Here is a 26,224-nt window from a genome sequence, read left to right as displayed (position 1 = left end):
AAGCCAACATACCATCAACTGGTCTCGCCTTAACACAGGATGTTGATGTGGCTTTCCTGCTACTTCCACCGTTGTTCGAGCAAAGAGCAACACCTCCACCCTTGGACCTGCTGGTGCTTCTTGCCTTGGGAAGCAAATGGACCATCACCGTGAACCTTCTCCCCTCACCCTTGTCCATTGGTTGGAGCAGGCAGACGTCCTGCTCGCGCAAATGGTTTTCGCGGACAAAGTCTACCCACCCCCCATAGAGGACGCACCCACCGCTGTCTCGTCTGATGTGGAAAATGGCATGCCACTTCTTCTACTCTCCTGGGAGCCTAAGTGTGATGGTCTGCCTTCCTTTGGGAAAATGTGCCCTTCCATAACCCCTACAAATGACCTGATTATATAGACAAGGAAGAAAAAACATTAAGAAGAAAAGTAATGCAATGACAAACTGAGCTAACTGTCCTGGTTCCACATGTAGAGTGAATTGCAAAAAACATCGACACTTCAGGCTAGGTTTGCAGGAACCACACATATACGAAATTGTGCCAAAAAGCACTAATTTTTTTCATAATTTTTTGCAAAAAAACACTAGTTGCTTGTTTGGACCGTTTTAAGTGCGTTTATGACAAGGGGGGCCCGCATCCGTCGACGTGGCAGCACTGTTCACACGGCAACGCCGTTAGACGGCGTTACACGCCGCTGGCGCACCGGTTCGAGCCGGACCGCTTAGTCTTCGAGCCGTACCCCGCCCGGTCCGCTCCTCTCAATCTCTTTTCCTCCCCCGCACTCTCTCCTCTCAGTCATGGCGACGGCTGGCAGCGCAGGCGCCGACTGCGGCGGGTCTGCCGGCGTTGGAGACGATGATCCACCTGTGGGAGATATATGTGGGAGCTCAAACCCTAGCTGGCCGTCGGATACGAGCAGCCCCAGCCAGAGCCCTCAGCACTGTCTCGAATATGCGGCGGCAAGATCTTGGGCCAGGGCAGTGAAGGAGAATCCGTCGGAGAGTCACCGGATTGCCTCGTCATTCGGCGGCGTCTAGTGAGTTTCCTCTTCCCTCTTCCTGTAGATCGATTCTAGGGTTAGGGTTAGGTTTTTTGGCACTGTTAATTGGTGCTCTCTTAATTGTGATTTAGTTGTGGTTGATTTGTAGTTAACAGAGTAGCTAGTTGACAGAGTAGTTAACAGAGTAGCTAGTTGATGATGTAGTCAGCAGAGTAGTTAGCAGGGTACTGTACTTGGAGAGATCAGTTTGCATTGGTTTGACAGTGAAGTTGACTGGTTTTCAGAACTTGACAGTGGTTTTGAGAAGGTGTTTGTTGTTTTCAGAGTGTACTGTACTGTATTGTAGCAATTATAATGTTGATTACTCTGTTTTAGTGCTCTGTTTTAGGAATTATACATTTTTTACAGTACATTGGTGCTCTATTTTAGTGCTTTGTTAATTAAGCTATTTTAATTATTTGTGTGTAGTTTGAACGATGATGTTTGGGAAGTTAGAATGAACTTCCATGACAGAGACAACTTGGAGAGATCAGTTTGCATTTCAGACATAACATATTATAATTTGGTTGCCCTAATAGAGATAGAGGGATATGGGCTTAATGATTTCATGTATTTTGTGAGGGATCCTGGTGTGGGGGATTACAGGAATGGATGAAATTTGTGATGATGATAAGGTGGATGAAATGCTTGACCATATTGCTAACAATGATCAACATGTAGTGAACTTGACAGTGGTTAGGGGCACTGATCCAAGACCTGCAGATTTGAACTCGGGCTATCTGGTTGAGGAGCATGTTCCTTTGAGCCATATAGGAGAGAACCCTGTGTATGTAGTAAATCCTTCTGGTGTTCTCTTAAGATCACCACCAAAAAGTATAATACAGAGTCAGCCAGAGCCATTGCAGTTCTACACTACACAATAGAGCACAAACCATGATCTGGATACAAATGCTGCCATGGACCAATCCAATGCAGCAGATCAGGATGAACTGGAGACATTAATGGAGTTGAAGAGGATAACAAAGATTGCCAAATTTAGGAAACATAAGATTGCAGCTGAGCATGTAAATAAGGTTAAGCAGAAGCTACCAATTCTTCTAACTGAAGATGATTCAGATATGGATGCAGATGAGGACTATCTTCAGAGGCTTAATGAGATGAGGAAGCAAAGAGAGGATCCACTCATTCATTTTGATGGAGACATTGATGTGGATGAAGTGTATGAGGAAGATGAGGAAGGGCAACATGCATGTGGAGGTGGAGCAAGAGGAGCAGGTGGAGCAAGATGAGCAGGTGGAGCAGCAAGAGGTGCCTACAAAGAAGAAGAAAGCTAGAAAAGGGCCAACAGAGAGGTCACATTCTAGCTTGGAACAGAGATTTGAGGATGTTTGGGCACCATCATCAGATGAGGAGCCAGATCTTGGTGTTTTGAAGCAGGAATATGATGATGGAGCTGAGGAAGTACAATTTGTTCTGCCCAATGGAAGGAAGAGCAGATTAGTGAGATCTTTGCCAAGGATCTGGTACAGTGAGGAGAGAGAGAACCCAGAGGAGCAGTTTTGCAGAAAACTTTGTTTCCTCAATGTGTATCAGTTTAGGAGAGCAATTCAGACATTGCACATAACTCAGAATAGGAATTATGAGTTCCACAGAAACTGCAATGATAGCATCATAGTTGTGTGCACAAATGCAAAATGCCCTTTCTTTATTGCAGCTTCTGTTGTTGCAAATGAGACTACTTTTTGCATAAGGAAGGCAAATTTTGTGCACACATGCCTAGCAGTAGAAGAGAACACCAAGGTCACTGCAAAATGGGTTGCACACCAGTGTGAGGCAATGATGAGAGTTGATATTGGCACACCAGTCACCACAATAATGCAGACACTGAAGAAGAAATATGGAATAGAGATGTCCACCCATATGGCCTATAGGGCTAGGAAGCAAGCATTGAAGGTTGTCCAAGGAGATCAGAGAGGACAATACACTAGAATAAGAGATTATTTGTAGGTTGTGTTGGATACAAACCCAGGATCTAGATGTATTGTTACTACTAGGCATGTACCAGAGCACCCAAGCAAAAACCCTAGGTTTCATGGCCTCTTTTTCTGTCTAAGTGCTTGCAAAGAAGGGTTTTTGAATGGATGCAGACCATTCATAGGTACATTTCATTTACTAAGTTGTGAATTGTTTATGTGCTCACATTACATACACTATGTTCTCACAATTGTCAGCTTTGCATGGGTAGATGGTTGTTTTATCAAGCTGTCAACAGGTCAACAGATCCTTGCTGCAAGAGGAAGGGATGGGAACAATAATATCTACCCTATAGCATTTGGAGTTGTTGACAAAGAGGACAAAGACAGCTGGACCTGGTTCTTAACACAGCTTAAAGATGCACTTGGTGGAGAAAGTGGGAAGTTTGGTTATTATACCATCATCTCTGATAGGCAGAAGGTAAACTTCTCTTCTCATACAATATTGCACTAGGTTTCATGGTTTCATATGCACATTGTTATAGCTTCATTGTTTCATTGTTTATAGGACCAATGCTTAGCTTTATTTCCCATTGTTTCAAACAGGGGCTTTTAAATGCAATAAACCATGTTTTCCCCAATTGTCCACAAAGATTCTGCCTTAGACATATCTATCAGAATTTCCAAACTGCTGGTTTTAGAGGTGATGAATTAAAGAAACACATGGATGCAGCTAGCTACTCTTATACTGAGAATGAACACCTTGATGCAATGAATGCTTTGAAAAGAGAGTGTAAGGCAGCTTGGACATGGCTTCACAAAATCCATGTTCATACTTGGTCTAGGCATGCTATGGATTTTAGTTGCAAAACTGACCTGGTAGTGAACAACATCAGTGAGGTGTTTAATAAAATGATATTAGATGTCAGAGGCAAGCCAATAGTGACCATGATAGAAGGAATTAGGACAAAATTGATGGCCAAATTTAACAAGAATAGAACAAAGACAGAGACAACAAATTGGGAGATTTGCCCTACCTATGCTGAAATGTTAGAGGAGACAAAGTACAACTCAAGGTGGTGCCAAACTTTGATGGCTGGTCCTAAAATCTACCAAGTGACTAGTGGAGAAAACACCTACTCAGTGAACTTTCTGGACAGAACATGTGGATGTAGGAAATGGGATATGACTTCTATGCCTTGCCATCATGCAGTTTCTGCAATAGTGAAAGCTAAGTTGCAGCCAGAGGACTTTGTTGCTGATTTCTTCAAAAAGGAAATGTATAAAAATGCATTTGCACATATCATATTTCCTGTGCCTGGTCCAAACCTGTGGCCAAGGACAAGAACTCAGGACATAGAGCCTCCAGTATTCAAAGACAAGGTTGGGAAGCAACAAACAAAAAGGAGGAAAAAACCAATTTGAGAAGTCAACACCAAGAGATGCATCTAGGATGGCATCTATTACTTGCAGCAACTGTAAACTTGTAGGGCATAGATATAATGTTTGCTCCAAGCCCCTCAAGCCAGCTCTTGCTATGAGAATGAACCAGCATCAGGTTAGTTATAGTAACACCTCAATTCTCTTTATTTTGTCTCCATTGTAACTCACAAGCCTTAACTGTCTTTGAAATGCAGCCAAACAGGTCACAGGCTTCTACTTCAACAACAAATGCATCTACAGCTGCTGCACCACCAAGGAAGAGGCCATCTTCATCTACTACTGCACCTACAGCCGTTGCACCACCAAGGAAGAGGCCATCTCCATCAACTGCTGCTCCTACACCTGCTGCCACTACACCTGCTGCTCCTCCAAGGAGGTCTCCCAGGAAGAAAGCTACCAATGCTGGTACAGCCTCTACCTCTGCTGCAGGAAACAGGTCAACTTTTCAAACTCCAAGACAGAGTGGAAGAAAAAGGACTTCTTCATTCAAGTTGAAAGAGTACTTCTATGCTTCTGGGAACTAGATGCCTTTGTCTTTGTTGGCATGTGATGTCTATGTGTTGGCTGTGAACTAGATTATGCCTTTGTTGGCTTTCAGAACCTATGATGCCTATGTTGGCTTTCAACTAGATTATGCCTTTGTTGGCTTTCAGAAACTATGATGCCTATGTTGGCTTTGAACCATTGTTGGTTGTGACTTGTGAGAACTTGGATGTTTATCTTAAATGTTGGCTTAGATGGATGTGAGAACCTGAAAATGTTGGCTGTGATGTTGGTGATTCTGGTGATGATGTTGGCTTAGATGGATGATGATGATGCTTACTATGATTCTAGGGTCACTCGGCGTCGAAAAACCCACCAAAGTGAGTCTAGGGTCACTCGGCGTCGAGAAACCCACCAAAGTGAGTCTAGGGTCTATCGGCATCGAGAAACCCACCAAAGTGAGTCTAGGGTCACTCGGCATCGAAAAACCCACCAAGTGAGTCTAGGGTCACTCGGCATCGAGAAACCCACCAAGTGAGTCTAGGTGAAAGTGCTAGTGATCGACTAGAGGGGGGTGAATAGGCGATTTTTATGAAAGTCTTCAAAACATGGAAGTTTCGAAGACAAACGATAGAAATAAACCTATAACCATGCAGCGGAAGGTAGACTACACTAAGCAAGCCATAGTCAAGTATTCGATGAAATGAAAGCACAAAGACTAATAGCAGCTAGGCAGTATAGATCGGGATGGAAGATAGTATGAAGCCAATCAGAACAAGAAGTCACACAGTGAAGACAAATAGATAGTGCAAACAGGCAATGACTTCACAAGGACCAATCTGCAAATAAAGAGATGGGAAGGATAGAACCAGTGGCTCGTTGAAGACAATGATTTATTGGACCAGTTCCAGTTGTTGTGACAACTGTACGTCTGGTTAGGGAGGCTGAGATTTAACTTAGAAGACCGCATCTTCACCTTATTCCCCTTGAGCTAAGGACACCCAGTCCTCGCCCAATCACTCTGGTAAGTCTTCAAGGTAGACTTCCAAACCTTCACAGACTTCGTTCACCAGCGATCCACAATGACTCTTGGATGCTCAGAACACGACGCCTAACCGGCTGGAGGATTCACAGTCCTCAAGTGTAATAAGTCTTCAGATCACACAGACAGGAAGACTTCAGTGATGCCTAACACTCTTTGGCTCTGGTTGTTTAGGGCTTTGTCCTCGCAAGGAATTCTCTCTCAAAGGCTTCGAGGTGGGTTGCTCTCAAACGACAAAAGCCATACACTAACTCTGAGCAGCCAACCAATTTATGGTGTAGGGGGTGGGCTATTTATAGCCACTAGGCAACCTGACCTGATTTGTCCGAAATGATCCTGGGTCACTAAGGAACTGACACGTGTTCCAACGGTCAGATTTCAAACACACACGGCAACTTTACTTGAGCTACAAGCAAAGCTGACTTATCCAGCTCTGGATAAGATTTGCTCTCATTGTCTTCGCTCGAAGACATAGGATTTTGGTTAAGCATCACTTCAGTCATTCTGACTGGTTCACTTGGACCCCACTTAACAGTACGGTGGTTCCTATGACTCAACAAAGAAGAAAAAGAACGACGAAACAACTATGTCTTCGCGCTCCATAGTCTTCACGCAATGTCTTCTCTTGTCACAGTCTTCAATGTGAATGTCTTCACATACCAGCTTTGACTTCAATGTCTTCATACATTTTTAGGGGTCATCTCTGGTAGGAAAACTGAATCAATGAGGGACTTCTACCTATGCTATCCTGCAATTCTCACAAACACATTAGTCCCTCAACCAGGTTTGTCGTCAATACTCCAAAACCAACTAGGGGTGGCACTAGATGCACTTACACTAGGGTCTATCGGCGTCGAGAAACCCACCAAAGTGAGTCTAGGGTCACTCGGCGTCGAAAAACCCACCAAGTGAGTCTAGGGTCACTCGACATCGAGAAACCCACCAAAGTGAGTCTAGGGTCTCTCGTCATTGACAAAACCAACCAAGTGAGTCTAGGGTCACTCGGCGTTGAAAAACCCACCAAAGTGAGTCTTGGGTCTCTAGGCATTGTCAAAACCAACCAACCAATAGCATCAGATTCAGCATAACTGGAAGATTCATACATAATCATAACTAATAAGTACCATATTACATGATAGTGCTTAATGCTAAATAGGTACATTACATAACCATAATTCAGATATTACTAGATTATTCATCTAATAGTAGTCATTACATAACCATAATTATAGTACTCATCATCCCATAACCATGCTGGTGGTACTAATAAGCAGCATATTACATTATACTGCCCATTCATCTAAGATGGCCTTGATCCCATTCAGCTTCAGCTTGGTCTGCTCGGCAACCTTCTCAAGCTCATCAATGTGGGCCTGCAACTTAATCTTCTCTTCAGCAAGCTTCAACTTCATGTTCCTAATGACATTGGCTTGAGCAACTGTCAGGTTCTTGAGCATGTCATACTTCTCCTGCAGCTTGCTCTCATCAGGTTTGTTCTGCATCTTACCTCTCTCCATCTGAGCCCTCTGCTCCAGGGCATCCAAAAGGCCGTTGACATCTTCAACCAACCTCTCATAACTTGCCTGCAGCTTGATCTTCTGTTGTGTCAGATTGTGAACAACAAATGAGCTTTCTAGATTGTCCTCCATCTTGCTCCTCCTGCACTCTTCATACTTATCCCACAACTTGATCAATGCATTCTCCACTGTAGCTGGCCAAAATGGATCAACCCATTCAACTAGCCCACAGTTTCTTCCCTCCTGTAATTTTAGTGTTAAACAGGTATAAAGTAACACAATGCTACAAAGTAACAAATGGTGTAAAGTGCTCACTAATCCACATGCTATAAAGTAACAGAATGAGTTAAACAAACATGTATGAGCTAGCTATATGACACAATGAGTTAAACAATTACAGTGCTCACTAATCCACATGCTATAAAGTAAGAAGTCTCAACCAGTGCTCCCAACCCTATGCGCATACTGGCATATAAACAATGACCTCCCTAACCCATTATCACAGAAAATACATAACTAATTAGCAACCTACCTAATAGGCCAGATCTGCTGACAACACTCTACACATGCTCACATATAAACAATGACCTCACTGAGCAACTAGCACACCAGATCTGCTAACTATAAAATCAGTACTAAACAGTGACCATATTAGCATAAATTTGGCACATACCTTCACATCACAAGCAAAGAACCTCCTGCCAGTATGGATGCCCTGGAAAGCAACACGCCTCTCTGCTAGCAGGGAGTGTTCATTGCACAACACATCAGGTTCAGTGCCCTCGAAATCGGAGTCATCGATGGTCTCAAGGATCTGGAGGTGCAAAGGAAAGGCAACAAAACTTCAGATCAAGCTCAACAGAAAAATCCCCAAATCGCAACCCTAACCCTAGCTTGAGCTCGAGCAACTCACCTTGATGATGCCCTTGTCTGAAGCTGAGTCGGCATACTGGTGAGAGTTCTCGCTGCTGTCGTCATCAGACCAGGAAACCATGGCAATGCGGCAGCGACGACGGTCGGAGATGTGGGAGGGGGCGGCGGCGGTGAACGAGCGGGAGCAGAGAGAGGGAGAAGGACGGGAGAGAGTGAGGGCTGGGGGGTGGGCCTGCGCCGCTTCGGGGTGTTTGACCCGCCCGGCTCGAACTAGTGCGCCAGCGGCGTGTAACGCCGTCTAACGGCGTTGTCGTGTGAACAATGTTGCCACGTCGACGGATGCGGGCCCCCCTTGTCATAAACGCACTTAAAACGGTCCAAACAAGCAACTAGTGTTTTTTGCAAAAAATTATGAAAAAAATTAGTGCTTTTTGGCACAGTTTCGTATATGTGTGGTTCCTGCAAACCTAGCCTGAAGTGTCGAGTTTTTTGCAATTCACTCTCCACATGTAAGCAAGAAAATAAATATTTATTGATAACTTATGCCTATATTCATCTCTTGTGTTCTTTAGGAAAAGACAATAATGTGACGTCATACAGGCTATTGATCGTTGCTAGAGAATTGTACTCCCTCCGTTTCTTTTTAGTTTGCATATAAGATTTGATCAAAATCAAACTTTGCAAAGTTTAACCAACTTTGTTGGAAAAAATATCAACATCTACAATACTAAAGCTATATGGTATGAAAATTAATTTCATGATGCATCTAAGAATATTGATTTCATATTATGAATCTTGCTGTTTTTTTCTATAAACTAAGTCAAAGTTGATAAAGTTTGACTTTGACCAAATCTTATATGCAGACTAAAAAGAAACAGAGGGAGTAACAAACAACTACTTCCTCCGTCCGGATTTATTAAGTCCCCTTGTATTTTGGGTCAAATTTTGATACAGTAAAAATAGTACCATTAGAAACTTTTGTTCAAATATGAATCGACAATATGATTTTTTGTGGCATCTAACTTGTGTTCTGCTAGTTAGATCTATGATCAAAATTTGATTCAAAATACAAGGGGGACTAATTAAACCCGGACAGAGGTAGTATAGCACAGCTGCCTTTGAGTGACAAGCTCTTTAAAGGTAGTATTATTATAGGCAGATCACAATCCGTTTGAATCATTATTTTTCTTATGACGAAGCTTTGAAAACCACAACTCTAATTGCATATGGCATAAACCAAAAATCAGTGCGGAGAAAATAAAATATGCTCACAGAGCAACCAAAAAATGTTCATGTGCCAATTGACAGTTATTTGTTGAACACATCAAGATTATTAGTGAAATGAGAGGTGCTAGTTGTGAATCTTACAAAAAGCTATTTTTGAAACAAATCAATATGTGTTGCACTATTCAATCTCAAGCAAAAACAATAGAGTTACCCACTGCACAATAGGAACAAGATTAGTTACCAGAGAAGGTTGTGATCCATTGGCATTGCTCTTCATCATTTGAACCACAAGAAAAGTGATATCAGGTTGAATTTTCGTAACAAGAGCATCTACTTCAGCCACATCTTCTTCATCCAGTCCGCGCCTACTTGATAAGACATAATGAAGCTTGGAGGAAGTCTCCCGTTGATCTGAGCAGATAGATGCACATTCATGTGGATTATCTCCTGTCAAGAATTTCAACAGTAAAATGAACTGTAAAAACAAGTATGACAGGGAAATAAATACAGTGCAACTTTTCTAAATTCCACTCGTTGATGGTTAACTGTCTGGTACCATCCTGACAGAGAGCTGCTTGAAATATGAGATTTCTTGAAACATCAACAGAATACAGTTATACACTTGTTTCTTGAACATTACCTTGATTTGGGAGCTCTTCCAGCTTTGCAAAGCAGGTGGACCATAATTGTGAAGTTTGTTGCCTCAACCTCTGTGATTGGATGGAAGAGGCAGAGATCTCCCTCCCGAACATGATTGTCAGGGACAAAGTCACGCAAATAAGGGTTGTGTCCGCCATCAGGTCTAATGCAGATTTTGCATTGCCAACCCTTGCTATTCTCAGGCACCTTGAGTGTGACAAATCAAGTTCTGGGTGGAAAGTATGCACCCGCGTACTCCTTATGTATTACCTGATTAAAAGACAGATGGGGTATATACAATGCTGCCGTAGCTTATGAACACCAATTACCGTTGGTTCAGTAACAAATATTCGTTTCATTGTTCCATTAGTATCTTTCAGGGTTTATACAATTAAAGTGTCAATAAGAGAGGCATACGTAACCGCAGGCAATTTAGCAGTTCCTATAGAGTTCGAACCTAACATACCAGATCAGGGTAGTCGGACACATTGGTCTTGTTCATCTTTACCACAAGCACCGGGTTCAGATTGAATTTTTGAGACGAACGCTTCAATTTCTTCCATTTGTTCTCCTGTGAGATGGCATCGTCTTGATAAGACATAATCCTTTGAAAGCACATGAACATTGTCCAACTCCACAGAATCAGATTCAGATGGACTATATTCTGCTGGAAAAAATGAATTCAGGAGTAAGAGATCAACCTGTAATAACAATTTAATGGGCACTCCTAGTGTTATCTAACCAATTGGTTTTATTAGACAACTTAACCTGAAAATTCATCAGCAGAATATTTTACTGCAGGTATCTTTCCTGGCGTTATGTAGCAGTCATCTGAATCTGAAGACTGGGTGGTACCATCAAGGGGACTGGCCAAAACAACAGAAGGATGCATGCTTGGCTTTTCAACATGAGAAGGATTTCCCATCCTGGCACGGCACGGGATTCTCTGGAAAAGGGTCTACTGCTCAATAAAATTTACCTTTCGAAATCCGGTCTTCAGCATTTGACCGAGCATCTGATGGGCATGCATGCAGAGCCAACCACCGGGCGCGCTGCGCTCGTGAAGGTGCCGGAGCTGCTCGTCCGAGGTAGTAGTAGACCGCTACCACGCACGAGCTTCGATGTTGCGCCGGGTGTGGTTGTGGATGACGGCGGCGATGGAGCCGCGATCGTGGGCGCGCCATGTTGATGACGTCGTTGTCGTTGGACGCGGACGTGATACTTGTACTAGAAAATTGTGAAAATAGTTTAGGTGTCAGTCGTTTAATTTTACTAGTATCCATACAAAATTAACGTTTATTTATCATCTTGAATGCTCAGGAATGAGCATGGAGTAAACTTGGCGATATTGACATACGTCCTAAATTTATCTTTAATTTTGTGTTGTTCACGCCATATTAGTATCAAACTAGCACATATGCCCCTGCGTTGCAACGAGAGATAAAATAATATGCATTTAAAGTCAGTGAGAATTATATGTGCAAGCAAAACCCTGTGTGCACAAAAAAAAAAGGAACATTTAGTTTCTCGGTTTGCCGCGTGTGAAGATTCGTTATTTTTCTATTCGTCCATCGTACGCCAGAGAAGGCCCATGAGTTATTCAATCTACTCTTACTTTCAATCCTTCAATAGAGGGGATTTTAAGGTATGATGTTTCTGAATATTCTAGGAAATATGAACAATTTTTTAAATCCTGAACAATTTTTTTAAAATTCTGTACACTTTCAAAAAAACACGAACAAAATATGAAAGGGAACATCTTTTTAAAATTCACAAATATTTTCTGAAAACAGAAACTTTTTTATAAAAAAATGAACATTTTTTTAAAAGGGGAACATGTGTTGAAAATTCATAAGATTTTTAGAAAATGTGCATCTTTTATAAACGAACATTATTTTTTGTTTAGAAAATTTCACTAAAACAAGAATATTTTTCGAATTTGGAGCATTTTCTTTTTAGAAATCTCGAACAATTTAGAAAAACAATAATTTTTTGGAAATATGGGAAACTTTTTGCAAGTTCCGAATATTTTTAAAAATAGCATCAACATTTTGGAATTCTGAACATTTTCCCAAATTGGTTTTTTATTCTGACGTTTTCTAAGTATTTTTAATTTACGAAATAAATTCTAAAAGAAAAATAACTTATAAGGAAAAAAAGAGATAAGGAAAGGAGAATAAAAATAGAAGGAAAACACAGAAAAAGGCAAAAAAGGCCAGCCCATTATTGGTTGTCTTGTGCGAAACTCCAACTATTTGTCGTCCACTGCAGAAAATAGAATTTTCCCTGTTGCGTGGGCAGAAAAATAAGTGATCTCGCTTCACTGGGCCATAGCGCGCGGCCCACGTACGAACATTCTTTTTCTAGCAGACAAATGCATAAGAATTTAGTACCACATCAGATAAAAAAAATCTTTTCAGCGGTGAACGGAGGAAATTTTTTGCAAAACGCACATTGCTTTATTAGTAGGCATAGATATAGATATGTAAAGATGTTAATTTCATTTGTACTAATATACTCCCTCCGTCCCAAAATTTTGTCTTAGATTAGTCTAGATACGGATGTATCTATCTCAGAATTCTTGTCTTAGATTAGTCTAGATACGGAAATATTACTCCCTGCGTTCGCTAATGTAAGATGTTCTAGCTTTTTCCTGAATTAGATGTACATAGACATGTTTTAGTGTGTTTGTTCACTTATTTCAATCTGTATGTGGCCCATATTAAAATATCCAACACGTCTTACATTTGTGAAGATAGGGAGTAGCATTTATAAGGGGAAAGACATACAGAGCCAAGTTTCAAGTCAAAAGGGACCAGGAGAACCAGACCAGAGCAAAGGGGAACCCCAAGGAGGCCAGCTGTCTTCCTCGGGTGCCTAAAGCCTTGAGGTGACTGGGTCTGCCAAGACTCCCCTGGCTCCATATTCGGCGCTTATAACTTATATACCTTGAAACCCTTTGTCTTTATTGAGTGTTTTTCATTGTTGTCACTTTGCGATTCAAGGTGATCTCATCTACATTCTTGTTCTAGTACTCTGCCAAAAGGGAAGTCAACATTGTCTTCATCAACAATCATCACTGCTTCAATATGAGTTGTGAGTAGACCATCCCTGGACTACAGGTTCATGGCAGTAGACAATATGTAATCTCGCCCTCTTGTTGTTCAATGTTCAATATAATTGCCACATGAGGTACCTATCATGATTCTGGTCCATCCGATGTATTCTTTGCGGTGATGTTGATCATGTGATGAATTATTACTTTATGTCAAATTGTGCTGATGCTTATGCTTCATTTATAGATTCATATTCATCTCTGATTATATGTCTTCTCATGATCATTTTCGATGGGTTAATCAGTAGAGGGAGTCGTGTGCATTAGTTGTGAAAAAGGCTTGCATTGCAAGAAAAGTATTGTGGTGATGATAAGTGTGGAAAAGGCTTGTATTGCATTATTGTCACTAACGATAAATGGTTGCACGATGCCTCTAATGAAATTGTGTATATAGATATGTCATCTTACTTAAGGTAGTGCTATGCTTAAATACGTAATACAATACGCATATGGTATCTTGGTTGAAGGTTGAAGTATTATCATAGATACAGATGTTATGTCGTGGAGTTATGGATATACTTCATATATAGTATCAACACATCTTACACATTCTAGTATGATCACGAAATATTTCATTCTCACATATCTATGTTATATTTATTGCACTTTTATCTTACGGAGAGTTACTATTAGTGAAACTATGATCCCGGAGCAGGCTTTTCATAAGAAACACCTTCCATCAACCAATACACACACGCTTATTTTAGTTATTTTTTATGCCTAAAATATAGTTAAAAATCCTTCAACTTTACACATTAATATCGTGTACAATCAACAAGCCAATAAGCTTAACACCCTTGCTGGTATTTGTTGGGGGCACAAGTGATGATTTAATAGTGTTCTTGGACTTATCATTGTTTTGCCAAAACAGGGTTGTAGGATCTGACTTTAGCTTCAACATGAAGGTGGACTGTCGTGATGTCATTAACCTATCAGCCCTATATTGGTCAAGTACGGAGAAACTTCTTGACGAGGTGAGTGCTGGTATGTGCCCCATATGTCTCAAAGACGTGATCAAACATATATATATGTAGTGAGGGCTTTCGCCTGTTGATGCAAATATGACATATTTAAATCATATTTTTGATGCAAATATGACATATTTAAATCATATTATGTATGTCTGGTATTTTCATGGGATGCAAATACTAGGGGACTGTCTATATGTAATTTTTTGCATTGAATTTTGTTGACGTCAATCGACCTTGAGAGCCATCCGATGAGAATCTTACTGTTGTGGTTCTTTCTCCTTCCTCCGGCCATCTTCTTCCTCCTATCGCCCTTCAACGCCAACCTGGCTGCCTATTGATACGTATGTAACATATCTATAATTTTTGGCATGTTCATGTTACTTTTATATCATTTATATATGCGGCCAAATGGCTCTCACATGGTTATTGGGACCAAACTGACTACTTCCTTTGTCCCATGATGCAAGAAGTTTTTTGACATCTTATCCAGAAATAAGAATGTCAGGAGCCACCCAGCCTCCTCACCGCTTGGGATTCCTAGCCGTCGGATCTTTTTCTTGATGCATTCTTGTGGAGGAAATATGCCTTAGAGGCAATAATAAAGTTATTATTTATATTTCCCTATATCATGATAAATATTTATTATTCATTCTAGAATTGTATTAACCGGAAACTTAGTACATGTGTGGATACATAGACAAACAGAGTGTCCCTAGTATGCCTCTACTAGACTAGCTCGTTAATCAAAGATGGTTAAGTTTCCTGACCATAGACATGTGTTGTCATTTGATGAACGGGATCACATCATTAGAGAATGATGTGATGGACAAGTCCCATCCGTTATCTTAACATAATTGATCGTTTAATTTTATTGCTATTGCTTTCTTCATGACTTATACATGTTCCTCTAACTATGAGATTATGCAACTCCCGAATGCCGAAGGAACACCTTGTGTGCTATCAAACGTCACAACATAACTGGGTGATTATAAAGATGCTCTATAGGTGTCTCTGATGGTGTTTGTTGAGTTGGCATAGATCGAGATTAGGATTTGTCACTCCGTGTTTCGGAGAGGTATCTCTGGGCCCTCTCGGTAATGCTCATCACTATAAGCCTTGCAAGTAATGTGACTAATGAGTTAGTTGCGGGATGATGCATTACGGAAGGAGTAAAGAGACTTGCCAGTAATGAGATTGAACTAGGTATGATGATACCGACGATCGAATCTAGGGCAAGTAACATACCGATGACAAAGGGAACGACGTATGTTATGCAGTTTGACCGATAAAGATCTTTGTAGAATATGTAGGAGCCGATATGAGCATCCAGGTTTCGCTATTTTTTATTGACCAGAGATGTGTTTTGGTCATGTCTACATAGTTCTCGAACCCGTAGGGTCCGCAAGCTTAACGTTTGATGACAATTTGTATTATGAGTTATGTGATTTGATGACCTTAGATTGTTTGGAGTCCAGGATAAGATCACAGACATGACGAGGAGTCTCGAAATGATCGAGACATAAAGATTGATATATTGGACGATGTTATTCGGACACCGGATGAGTTCCGAGAGGTACTGGATAGTTATCGGAGTGCCGGAGGGTTATCGGAACCCCTCGGGGGAACTAATGGGCCTTGATGGATCTTAGTGGGGGGAAAGGAAGGACCACAAGGGGCTGGCCGCGTGCCCCTGGGTTCGAATTGGACTAGGGGAAGGGGGCGGCGCCCCCCTTTCCTTCCCTTCCCCTCTCCCTTCCTTCTTCCCCCTTTCCTCCAGGTGGAATCCTACTAGGACTTGGAGTCCTAGTAGGACTCCCTCCTCCTGGCGCGCCCTACAGGGCCGGCCGGCCTCCCCCTCCCCTCCTTTATATACGGGGATAGAGGGGCACCCTAGAACACACAAGTTTCTCTTAACCGTGCGCGGTGCCCCCCTCCACAGTTACACACATCGGTCATATCATCGTAGTGCTTACGCGAAGCCCTACGTCGGTAACTTCATCATCACCGTCGCCACACCGTCGTGCTGAGTAGCAGTAGCGCGTTCCAGGAAGTGTGCTGCTGCTATGATAGCTATAGCACGTTTTTAACAAGCGCTACTGCTATTCCTTTCTCTTTTTTATTTGCTTTCCATTTAATTTTATTTTCGTTAGCAGTAGCGCCTTTGTTCGTAAATGCGCTGTTACAAAACAAGTAGCGGTAGCGCGGTTCTACGTAGATCGCTACTACTATGTGTAGCCTATCGGCTAAGTTGTGGGAATTTTAGTAGTAGCACTTTTATCTTCAGGCACGCTACTGCTACAATTGTATCTGTAGCGCCGTTTACACCAGCGCGCTACTGCTACTTAGCACTAGCGTGCTTTTCTAACACGCGCTACAGCTAAAGTTCTGTGTATAAGATTTTCCCTAGTAGTGCTAGGAGGAGGGCTCCCACCGTGCCTCGCCAAGCCGTGAGAGCCGCCGAGAAGGATCCAGCGCGCTCGTCACCGTCTCTGATCCGAACCAATCCATAGCAGATCGCCGTCACAGATCCGCCTTGGACAGGGACTACCCCACGCCATGCCGCCGCGGGAAGCCCTAGCTTCACCGGCCGCCACCGTCCAGGGTCGCCGCCCCGAGATCCAGACAGAACATTGCCGCTGCCACCGGCAAAGTTCCGCCGTCGCCGACCGGCGAAGCCGCCGGTCACTGCCACCACCGCCGCCGTGACCATGCGTACACAGCCAGCCGGCCAACCAACTCCGACGAAGAAGAAGGCCACCACCAACAAGCCTAGGGGCGGCGCCCCAGGCATCCTCGTGTTGCAGTTCAAGTCCAGGAGCAGTTCACCGCGGATGGCGATTGAGATCGGTAGCACAACGAATTAGCCCGACTGAGTCAAGGCCAGATCCGTCGTTGCTGGTGCCGTCCTCCCCCGCTGCCGCCGCACCACCTCCATGTTGCCGCCGATCTGCGCCACCGCCGCCGATCTGGCCGGAAAGGAGCGCCGCCTCCCAACCAGATCGAGATCCGAGCAAAACCGCCGCCGCCGCCACGCCACAAGGGCTTTGCCCTGTGACGCCCCGGACGACGGCGGCGGAGGGGAGCGGAGATTGGGCGAGGCTGTAGGAGGAGGGCGGGGGCTCCCCGGTGCGGGGCGGCGCCGCAGCACGGGGGAGAGACGAGGCATTCCCAAGCCATCTAATAGCTACTCCTTCCATCCAAAAAAGTTTGTCCCATCCATTTGAGGGACAGACTTTTTCGAACGGAGGGAGTAGTGCTAGATACATTCATTTGAGGGACAAGCTTTTTCGGACAGAGGGAGTAGCTAGCTAGCGAGTCTAATTAATGAGTAATATATTAAGACCTGCAGTCTCCATCTTAATTAGTTTATTACTTAACAATGCCCTCAAGACCTGCACACAAAACAAGGTCTCCGTGGAACACACTGTGTTCACTTACGGATACTAGCAAAAATGTTCTTTTTTTTTAGTTTTTAGAAATGGAGGAGGACCTCCGGCCTCTGCATCTAGACGATGCATACATCCATTTTATTAATATGTTCTGTAGGTAATGTTGCTATTATTGTTTCTTTCATCAACATACACCATGTTATTTATGGAGCAATTATAACTGTTGTGCACTTCTCCTTGGGACACTACTTATGTAGTTATTTTGCTCAATTGATTTACCTTACTAACGAATATTTTGTTTGTACTTCAGTGTAAGCAATTGTAAGCTTGTTAAGATGTAACACAACTTGAGCCATTGTTTCACAACAACCCACTGGCATGTGATATTGAGTTTCAGATTTTTTTTTTGCGGAAAGTTTCAGATTTTTTTACTATTATTGTTATTGTAGATCAGATGGGATTCAGCCTCAAATCTGAGCAAGTACACATTCAGTCATCTATCCTGACGCAATGTAAGAATATTTGTCCCTTAGACCACAATGTATACTTGTATTACTGGCCAGAACGCATTGAGATTTTTTAGATAATAAATATTGCACAAAAGTTCTGAAATATTTGTACTCTTTCTCTCTTTGTGTGTATGTGTCCTTCTCTCTATATACAAGTTACTTTATATCCCTAACAACTCTTTAAGTCAAAATAGACGGGCGCAGCAACGCGCGTCATCCATGATCTAGTACAAAGAACAAGATTAAGCGGTGCCCTTGTAAGCCCATATAATCCCGCTTAAGTTACGCTTGAGATGGACCAGATGGCATGGTGCTAGTACACTACGTGAGCGGCGGCAGCACCTAGTACTTGCGAACTTGCGCCGCTTGTAGCACAACCAAGCGGAGAGCACAAGCAGTGGTGTCGGTCGGCAAGCGTGTGTGCATGGGAAGAAAATTATGCTGAAGTAGGCAGTGAGTTAAGCAACATGGTTGATATGGATGTTGAATGGGAGTAACCAAAGGCCCTCGATGGGCAGCATCACATCCTACAACGTTAACGCCAGACGGTCTCGCGATCGAAGAGCTAGCAGCGGTGTCGGCTAAGCTCTCCTCCATTAGCGAATGGGGCTTCTCGGGCACAGTATGAGTGGATGCATGGAGGTGAAGCCAATGGCGGCACTCCTACTACTGCTCACCTCGACCTCGATCTAATTGCTCGACTTCTAGCAGTTACCGTGTGGTCGCGTGTGAAGATGTGGGCACATGTGGGTTTCATGGGATAGCCTGCAAAGTCCCACATACTCTCACGCTAATCCGCAGGTGTCCACGAACACGTTTTTATTGGGCTTGGATGTGGGCGCCGCACGCAGCCCACGTCCACCTGTAGCCTGATGTTCAAGTTTTTAATTAATGTGTAAAGTTTGAAAAGCGTTTGGAAGAATTGGTAAAATATTTTTAAGGGATCAATTTATAGGGGGTCTGCTAGAAGAATAAACATTGAATCCCTTAAATGTTGTAGGAAAATGGGATAAGGGAAAGCTTTTGGACTAATAGGGGGTTTCCTAGAGATGCATTGATAGGTTTAAGCCTTAATGGGTTATCGGGTATGCGGTGTTCTAGGGCATCATAAAGGAATGTGTGATATTATGGGTTTATTTTTTTCTCTCTTTTCTCTCATGGGCTTCTTTCTTTTCTGAAATGTATAGTTTTAAGAAAGGGCGATGCTAGGTGCTAGCCGGCCGGCCAACTTTCGGCCGGACGCCTAGCAGTCATTGAATTGAGGGGACGTTGACAATCAGATCACAACTCATCTTTTCTTCGTCTCTAGCACGCACAGAGGGCCGCGAGCCCATCGACCCCGCGAAGGATGTCCGACCTCGCACCGGTCGTTGTGCCATCGACACCGCTCGCCGGTTGATGCACTGGTGCCCCATGCCCCCCCCTTATGCAGCAAATCAGACCCAATAAAAAATCTTCCCGCCTGCCCCTGGAGCTCGGCAACACTGCAGCTCCATCGTGAAGCCATCACAGTTGTTGGTTGCATCAATGGTGAGGTGCCGGTTCCAACTTTTTGTGGCTGGTCTCTGGTTGAAACTTTTCAAAAATAGGGTTGAAGCTTTTCATGTCAACAATTGCAACTTTTTTGTTGTGTACTCGCAAGGTTGAAGCTTTCTATAAATCTGGTTGAAGCTTTCTACAAAGTGGGTTGAAGCTTTTCAATTCAACGGTTGTAGCTTCCCAATTTGACGGTGTATCTTTTTTTATTTCCTAGTGGTCGAATGAAACTTCTCTATTTCATCGGTTGAAGCTTTCGCATGAATGGTTGTAGCTTTTTCGGTTGCACGGGTGGTCCGTTGAAACTTTTTCAAACTACGGTTGAAGCTTTCATGTGAACGATTGTAGCTTTCTCAGTACACGGTGTCTGGTTGAAGCTTTATATGCCGCAGGTTGAATCTTTCGAATCAAACAATTGTAGCTTTTTGGGTCGTCGGTTGGAGCATCGTTGGAGGAGCAAAAAATGCTTCCAGATTCGTTTTGGGAGGGGATGGTTGTATCAGTGGGGAAGGAGGTCGCACCACCGTGGTTGTAGCATCTCCAATGGACGGTTCCAACATGGGAAACTGCGAGCAACACCTCACGGATGGCATGTCCATGGCGGCTTTCCAACTCCGGCTTGCCGGGGCGGAAGGAATCTGCAAGCCGGGGGCAGTGAAAGAAGTGGGCATGGGCGTTGAGGTTGAAGGTGGGGATTTAATGCGGGATTGAGGCTAGCCAGTGACGAGATTAGAAGGAGGAAGACGAGGAGCAGCTGAGAGAGAGAAGGGGATCTGGAGGAAGGAAGAAGACGAGCGGCTGAGAGAGAAGGGGATCAGGAGAAAAAAAAGACAGAGAAAAATAAGATAAGGTGGGGTAGGGACCTATGTGAGACGTGGGATGGGCTTGATCGCACGGTCGGCCGGGCACAAACATTTCCCATACTTCACTAAAACATGAAAAGACAAACTGCCGGTCCTTAAAAGGGAAACGGTTCGACCCGGCGCACCGGCCGAACGCTCCACCAGACGTGCGCGGCTCGTTGGATCAAGTTAGATCCTACGGCCCAGCAATCGCATGCATCCCACCTTATCCCCTCGCTCCGTTTATCTCCTTCTTCGTTTTCCTCACATCTTTCTCTTTCTGTTTCTTTGACCTCGTGCACAGGCCTCTGTAACGCCCCGAGACCAATGCACCAGGTGTCTTTCAGTTATTCGTTGTTTGTTGTCGTGTCATTTGCTTGTGTGTCGCATCTTGCCATGTCATCATGTGCATTGCGTCATCATGTTTTCAAAACTTGCACTGGTTCGGGTTTTCCCAGTTCCTTCCGTTGTCCGTTCTGAGCCCAGACACACTTGCACGCGCCCGAGGCACGTTCGAAATATTATTTTATAAGTGGCCAAAAAATGTTCTCGGAATGGGATGAAAGTTGGCATGTGGTGTTGTTATAGTGTAGATAGGCTGCCTGCCAAGTTTCATCGCATTCGGAGTCCGTTTGACGCCCAATGGATAACTATAGCGGCAATACAGTCGGTCAAATCATCGGACGTTTTCGGTCTCCAGAAACTACTGTCAGGTCTCTCTCTCTCTCTCTTCTCTTCTCTCAGCCTGCACAGTCCACTACCTACAACCAAGCCCAACCTAACCTCTCTCGTCAGCCCGCGGCCCTCCTCGCGCGCGCGTCCGAAAAGCTGTCCCGGACCCGACCCGGACAGTCGTCATCGTTGGGTCCGGATCATCCCCAAACATCTATAAAACATCTCCGTTTTCTTAATTGGACTTCCTAACCTATATTTTTCTCGACAACCCGATTACGATCGGAGGGTCCAACCTCAATCCTATTTCCCTATATATAGTCCACCCATTTACTAAATCAGATCAAACCCTAGCCTAACCCTATTCCCCTCCTCGCGCCGCCACCCACTCACCATCTCCATCGGGATCCTCCCAGATCCACCTCTCCGCCCGGCCGACCCGACCACCTCCCTCGTTTTCAGCACCGAGCCAACGACCTTCTCCTCTTGATCCATGGCCGGCCACCGGAGCACCACCACCAGTGACCTCAACCACGAGGGCGTCGCCCTCATCCACCACGCCAGGAGCCCGAGCTCCTTCTCCCGCGTTCGTGCACTGCCTCTCCAAGCCACCTCACCTCCCTATCCCCGAGCACCTCGTCCCTGCCTCTGGTCACGCCGCCGATCGTCTCCGGCGAACCCAGCAGATGAGTCGCCACCCGTCTCCAGTGGCGTAGCTAGGGGGTGGCCAGGGTGGTCCATGGACCACCCTGGAATTTCCTCATAGCTTGTATATAATGTACTAAAATAAACATTTCTTTGAAAAATAAATAATTTATATTAATATTTCTATTAATGGACCACCCTGGTGTATTGGGCTGGCTACGCCACTGCCCGTCTCCTCTTTCTCTCCCCTGTTTCCCTCTCCTTCCTTCTCTAATCTCTCTCCCTTCCTCGGTTGTTTTCTTATCTGCCAGGAAACGAACGGAGCGCGCCCCTCCTGATGCCATGGCCGCCTGCGACCGGAGCCGCCGTGTGTGTCCTTCCCGTCCCTGCCGCCAGATCGGGCCGGCTCCTCTCGCCCCGACTGCCCGTGCTCGCCTCCCGCCGCAGGGCCTCGTCTCTGCTTCGATCAGACGAATGAAGCTGTCGCCGCCCGCTTCGTCAGTTTCAGGACGCGAGCACTGCTTGCCTTGACCGCGCCCTGCACCGCCGCTGTTGCTCTTCCCCAAGTCCCTCGACCAGCCACTGCCTCCCCTGCGTCCTCTACATCATGTCGCCTCCTGTCTTCCCTGCTCCAGATCGAACGCCAAGCTGCAGCCGCGCCGCTGCATCCTCTGCTTCCCTGCTCGTTGCGACCTCAGTCGCGCCCCTACATCGATGTGGGTCACCGCTCCCGCGCGTTGACCACGCTCTGCCTTCGATCTGCCTGCGAGGCCCAGCGCCGTGCCAAGTCCCGCGCCTCCAGTGACCTCCAAGGCCTAGCGCGCCCCTCCTGCAGCCTCCCCACCAACTGGGCCTCAGCCCATGGTGAGGCCCCCAACGCCTCCTTGTTTTTTTTTCTTTCTCTCTGTTGGCCCGGCGTGAGCAGATCCCCGCAGCCCAGTCCACCTCAGATTCAGCCCATGTCATGTTTTTTCCCGTTCTATGAATTTTTCCATTTATCCAGAGTTTACGGTTTTATAGAAAAACCCCTAGTCTTCATGCATATAATAACTTATGAATAATGCATCATATGTAGAAACTTTATATATGAAACATGACTAGAATTTCTTCTAGTTTCATAATATCCAAGTTTCATACATGTTTAAAATGTGTAATATGTTGTTTGTGTTTATTTTGCATAATGCCATGCTAAAGTGCTTTAATTCATAACTAATTAACCGTAGCTCCAAACTTAACAAATTTTATATGTAAGTGGCGTAGAAAAATGCCTAGTTTAACATGGTGCATTCATCTTGCATGTTTAACAACTCTAAAATATGGTTTAGGATAGAACAGTATCAAACCTAAAATATGCACATGAGGAGTTTCCGGACTTGTTGTTTGTTGTTCCGGCCTCATTTAAACTTGCCTAGATAGGTAGTTTTCATTTGCTTCACCCCTTGCCATGCTAGCAAACATTTAATGTTGTTGAGTACTTAAACGGGAGAGAACTAAATAATTGTTGTGGTGTTTTGTCAATATGCAACTCGTTGCATATTGAGCTCCACTTAACTTGTAGTTTTGCTTGTGCACTTTGCCATGCCATGTTTCATTAAATCGGACATGCATCATACTTGATTGTGCATCATGCCATGTTTATGCTTGGTTGTTTACTATATTGTTTACTTCTTTACCGTGTTGCTTCTTCGGGTTAGTTCCGATAATGTCGCGTTTGTGAAGATTCGTTCGACTTCGTCCGTTTGTCTTCTTCATGGACTCGTTCTTCTTTCTTGCGGGATCTCAGGCAAGATGACCATACCCTCGAAATCACTTCTATCTTTGCTTGCTAGTTTCTCGCTCTATTGCTATGACACGCTACCTACCACTTGCTATAACATGCCTCCCATATTGCCATGTCAAGCCTCTAACCCACCTTTCCTAGCAAACCGTTGTTTGGCTATGTTACCGCTTTGCTCAGCCCCTCTTATAGCATTGCTAGTTGCAGGTGAAGATGAAGTTTGTTCCATGTTGGAACATGGTTATGTTGGGATATCACAATATATCTCTTATTTAATTAATGCATCTATATACTTGGTAAAGGGTGGAAGGCTCGGCCTTATGCCTGGTGTTTTGTTCCACTCTTACCGCCCTAGTTTCCGTCATACCGGTGTTATGTTCCTTGATTTTGTGTTTCTTACGCGGTTGGGTGTTATGGGAACCCCTTGATGCGGTTGGGTATTTGCGTTCCTTACGCTTTGAATAAAACTCCTCCAGCAAGGCCCAACCTTGGTTTTACATTTGCCTAACAACCTATTACCCTTCCCTTGGGTCGGCCAACCCAAGGGTCACCTTTATTTTAACCCCCCGGGCCAGTGCTCCTCTGAGTGTTGGTCCGAAACGGTCAACCTGCGGGGCCACCTCGGGGAAACTTGAGGTTTGGTTTTACTCGTAGCTTGACCTATCCGGTGTGCCCTGAGAACGAGATACGTGTGACTCCTATCGGGATTTGTCGGCACATCGGGCGGCTTTGCTGGTCTTGTTTTACCATTGTCGAAATGTCTTGTAACTGGGATTCCGAGACTGATCGGGTCTTCCCGGGAGAAGGAATATCCTTCGTTGACCGTGAGAGCTTGTGATGGGCTAAGTTGGGACACCCCTGCAGGGTTTTGAACTTTCGAAAGCCGTACCCGCGGTTATGGGCAGATGGAAATTTTTTAATATCCGGTTGTAGAGAACTTGACACTTCACTTAATTAAAATGAATCAACCGTGTGTGTAGCCGTGATGGTATCTTCTCGGCAGAGTCCGGGAAGTGAACACGGTCTCGTGTTATGTCTGAACGCAAGTAGTTTCAGGATCACTTCTTGATCACTTCTAGCTTCACGACCGTTGCGTTGCTTCTCTTCTCGCTCGTATTTGCGTAAGTTAGCCACCATATATGCTTAGTGCTTGCTGTAGCTCCACCTCACTATCTTCTTCCTACCCATAAGCTTAAATAGTCTTGATCTCGCGGGTGTGAGATTGCTGAGTCCTCGTGACTCACAAATACTTCCAAACAGTTGCAGGTGCCGATGATACCAGTGCAGGTGACGCAACCCAGCTCAAGTGGGAGCTCGATGAAGATCTTGGTCATTGTCTTGTTTCGTTTCCTGTTGATCAATAGTGGAGCCCAGTCGGGACGATCAGGGATCTAGCGTTTGGGGTGGTCTTTCTTTATTTTGGTTCCGTAGTCGGACCTTGATTGTATTCTGGATGATGTATGGATTACTTATGTTTTGTGTGAAGTGGCGATTGTAAGCCAACTCTTTATCCCTTTCTTATTCAGTACATGGGATGTGTAAAGATTACCCCTCTTGCCACAAACCTACCATGTGGCTATGCCTCTAAGCCGTGCCCCGACACGTGGGAGATATAGCCGCATCATGGGTGTTACAAGTTGGTATTAGAGCCATCCCCGACTTAGGAGCCCCCTGCTTGATCGAATCGCTGACGTTGTTGTGTCTAGAACAAAATATTTTGAGTCTTAGGATTATATATATCAGAGAGTAGGATTCTTTTACTCCTCAGTCCCTTCGTTGCTCTGGTGAGGCCTCCTGATGTAGAAGTTTTGACTTTTCTCTCCTCAAATTTCACGAATTTTTTTTAGGATCACGCGGGTATCTTGAAATCGTTCCGATGATTTTGTGATGAGAACATTGTTCTTGGTGCCTCCTGACATTTAGGGGTTGTGGCGGTGTCCTGGGGAGTTGAGCGCCGAGGTGTTGTCGTCACAATTTTATCGTTGTAGTTCTGGAATACCTGAGTTCGACGACATCGAAAATCTCTTTTATGCAGTTGTTGGTGAGATAACCTCGACGCCACCCAGTACTGGGGCGGGAGTTCGGGAGCATTGCCATAACTCATATAACGGATGCTTTTCAAAGGTTGAGGTAAACGATTTCCGAAGGTTTCTTGGTTATGTGTTGAAGGATGGATACAGCTGGATGTAGGATTTGTTAGTTTTGGGTGAGATGTTATGCTTCCCCTGTATCCCAACACCTGATTGCGTAATCAGGAAGTTTCAGGAGTTTTATAGGTGGGAATTCAAGTATCACGTAGGATATCCTTCCAATAGATACATGATACGATATGGGATCTATCATATGTTTTTTTTTGACTTATTCTGCAAGACAATCCTTTGTTTTGTTTTGAGTTGTGGTATTCAAGTTGCTTCAATGTCAAGTGTTGATTCCATACCTTCCCTAAGTGGTGTTCTCATATTTCTATGTGAATACTAATCCTTCATGATAATCGAGATTGTCATGCCAATCCTTTTCAACCGGCGTGTTTCTCTTCAAGTGGATCTGATCATTTCAACATCTGTAAGATCACCTCTTG

At 44.3% G+C, this 26,224-nt stretch overlaps 1 protein-coding gene across 6 annotated transcripts in view; it reads right to left on the bottom strand.

The window, feature by feature from the left end:
* Positions 1–7,019: 7,019 nt before the first annotated feature.
* LOC123148896 (uncharacterized) overlaps positions 7,020–26,224 on the bottom strand; it is a 28,011-nt gene continuing 8,806 nt past the window's right edge. For 2 of the 6 annotated variants that reach the window (XM_044568418.1, XM_044568413.1), the window contains exons 3-9: positions 11,170–11,417; positions 10,959–11,056; positions 10,657–10,854; positions 10,192–10,460; positions 8,365–9,998; positions 8,125–8,265; positions 7,020–7,694 (exon numbers count right to left, since the gene is read on the bottom strand). In XM_044568418.1, the coding sequence (XP_044424353.1) occupies positions 7,218–7,694; positions 8,125–8,265; positions 8,365–8,445 (699 nt within the window). In that variant the 5' untranslated portion in view covers positions 8,446–9,998; positions 10,192–10,460; positions 10,657–10,854; positions 10,959–11,056; positions 11,170–11,417 and the 3' untranslated portion in view covers positions 7,020–7,217. Of the gene's footprint in view, positions 7,695–8,124; positions 8,266–8,364; positions 9,999–10,191; positions 10,461–10,656; positions 10,858–10,958; positions 11,418–26,224 lie in introns of all 6 variants that reach the window. The other 4 variants (XM_044568416.1, XM_044568419.1, XM_044568415.1 and 1 more) reach the window with 4 other exon arrangements.

This window comes from Triticum aestivum, chromosome 7A (genome assembly GCF_018294505.1).
Source record: "Triticum aestivum cultivar Chinese Spring chromosome 7A, IWGSC CS RefSeq v2.1, whole genome shotgun sequence".
Classification (NCBI taxonomy): domain Eukaryota; kingdom Viridiplantae; phylum Streptophyta; class Magnoliopsida; order Poales; family Poaceae; genus Triticum; species Triticum aestivum.
Note: the sequence above shows the minus strand (reverse complement) of the source record. Positions and strands in the feature narration are given on the sequence as shown.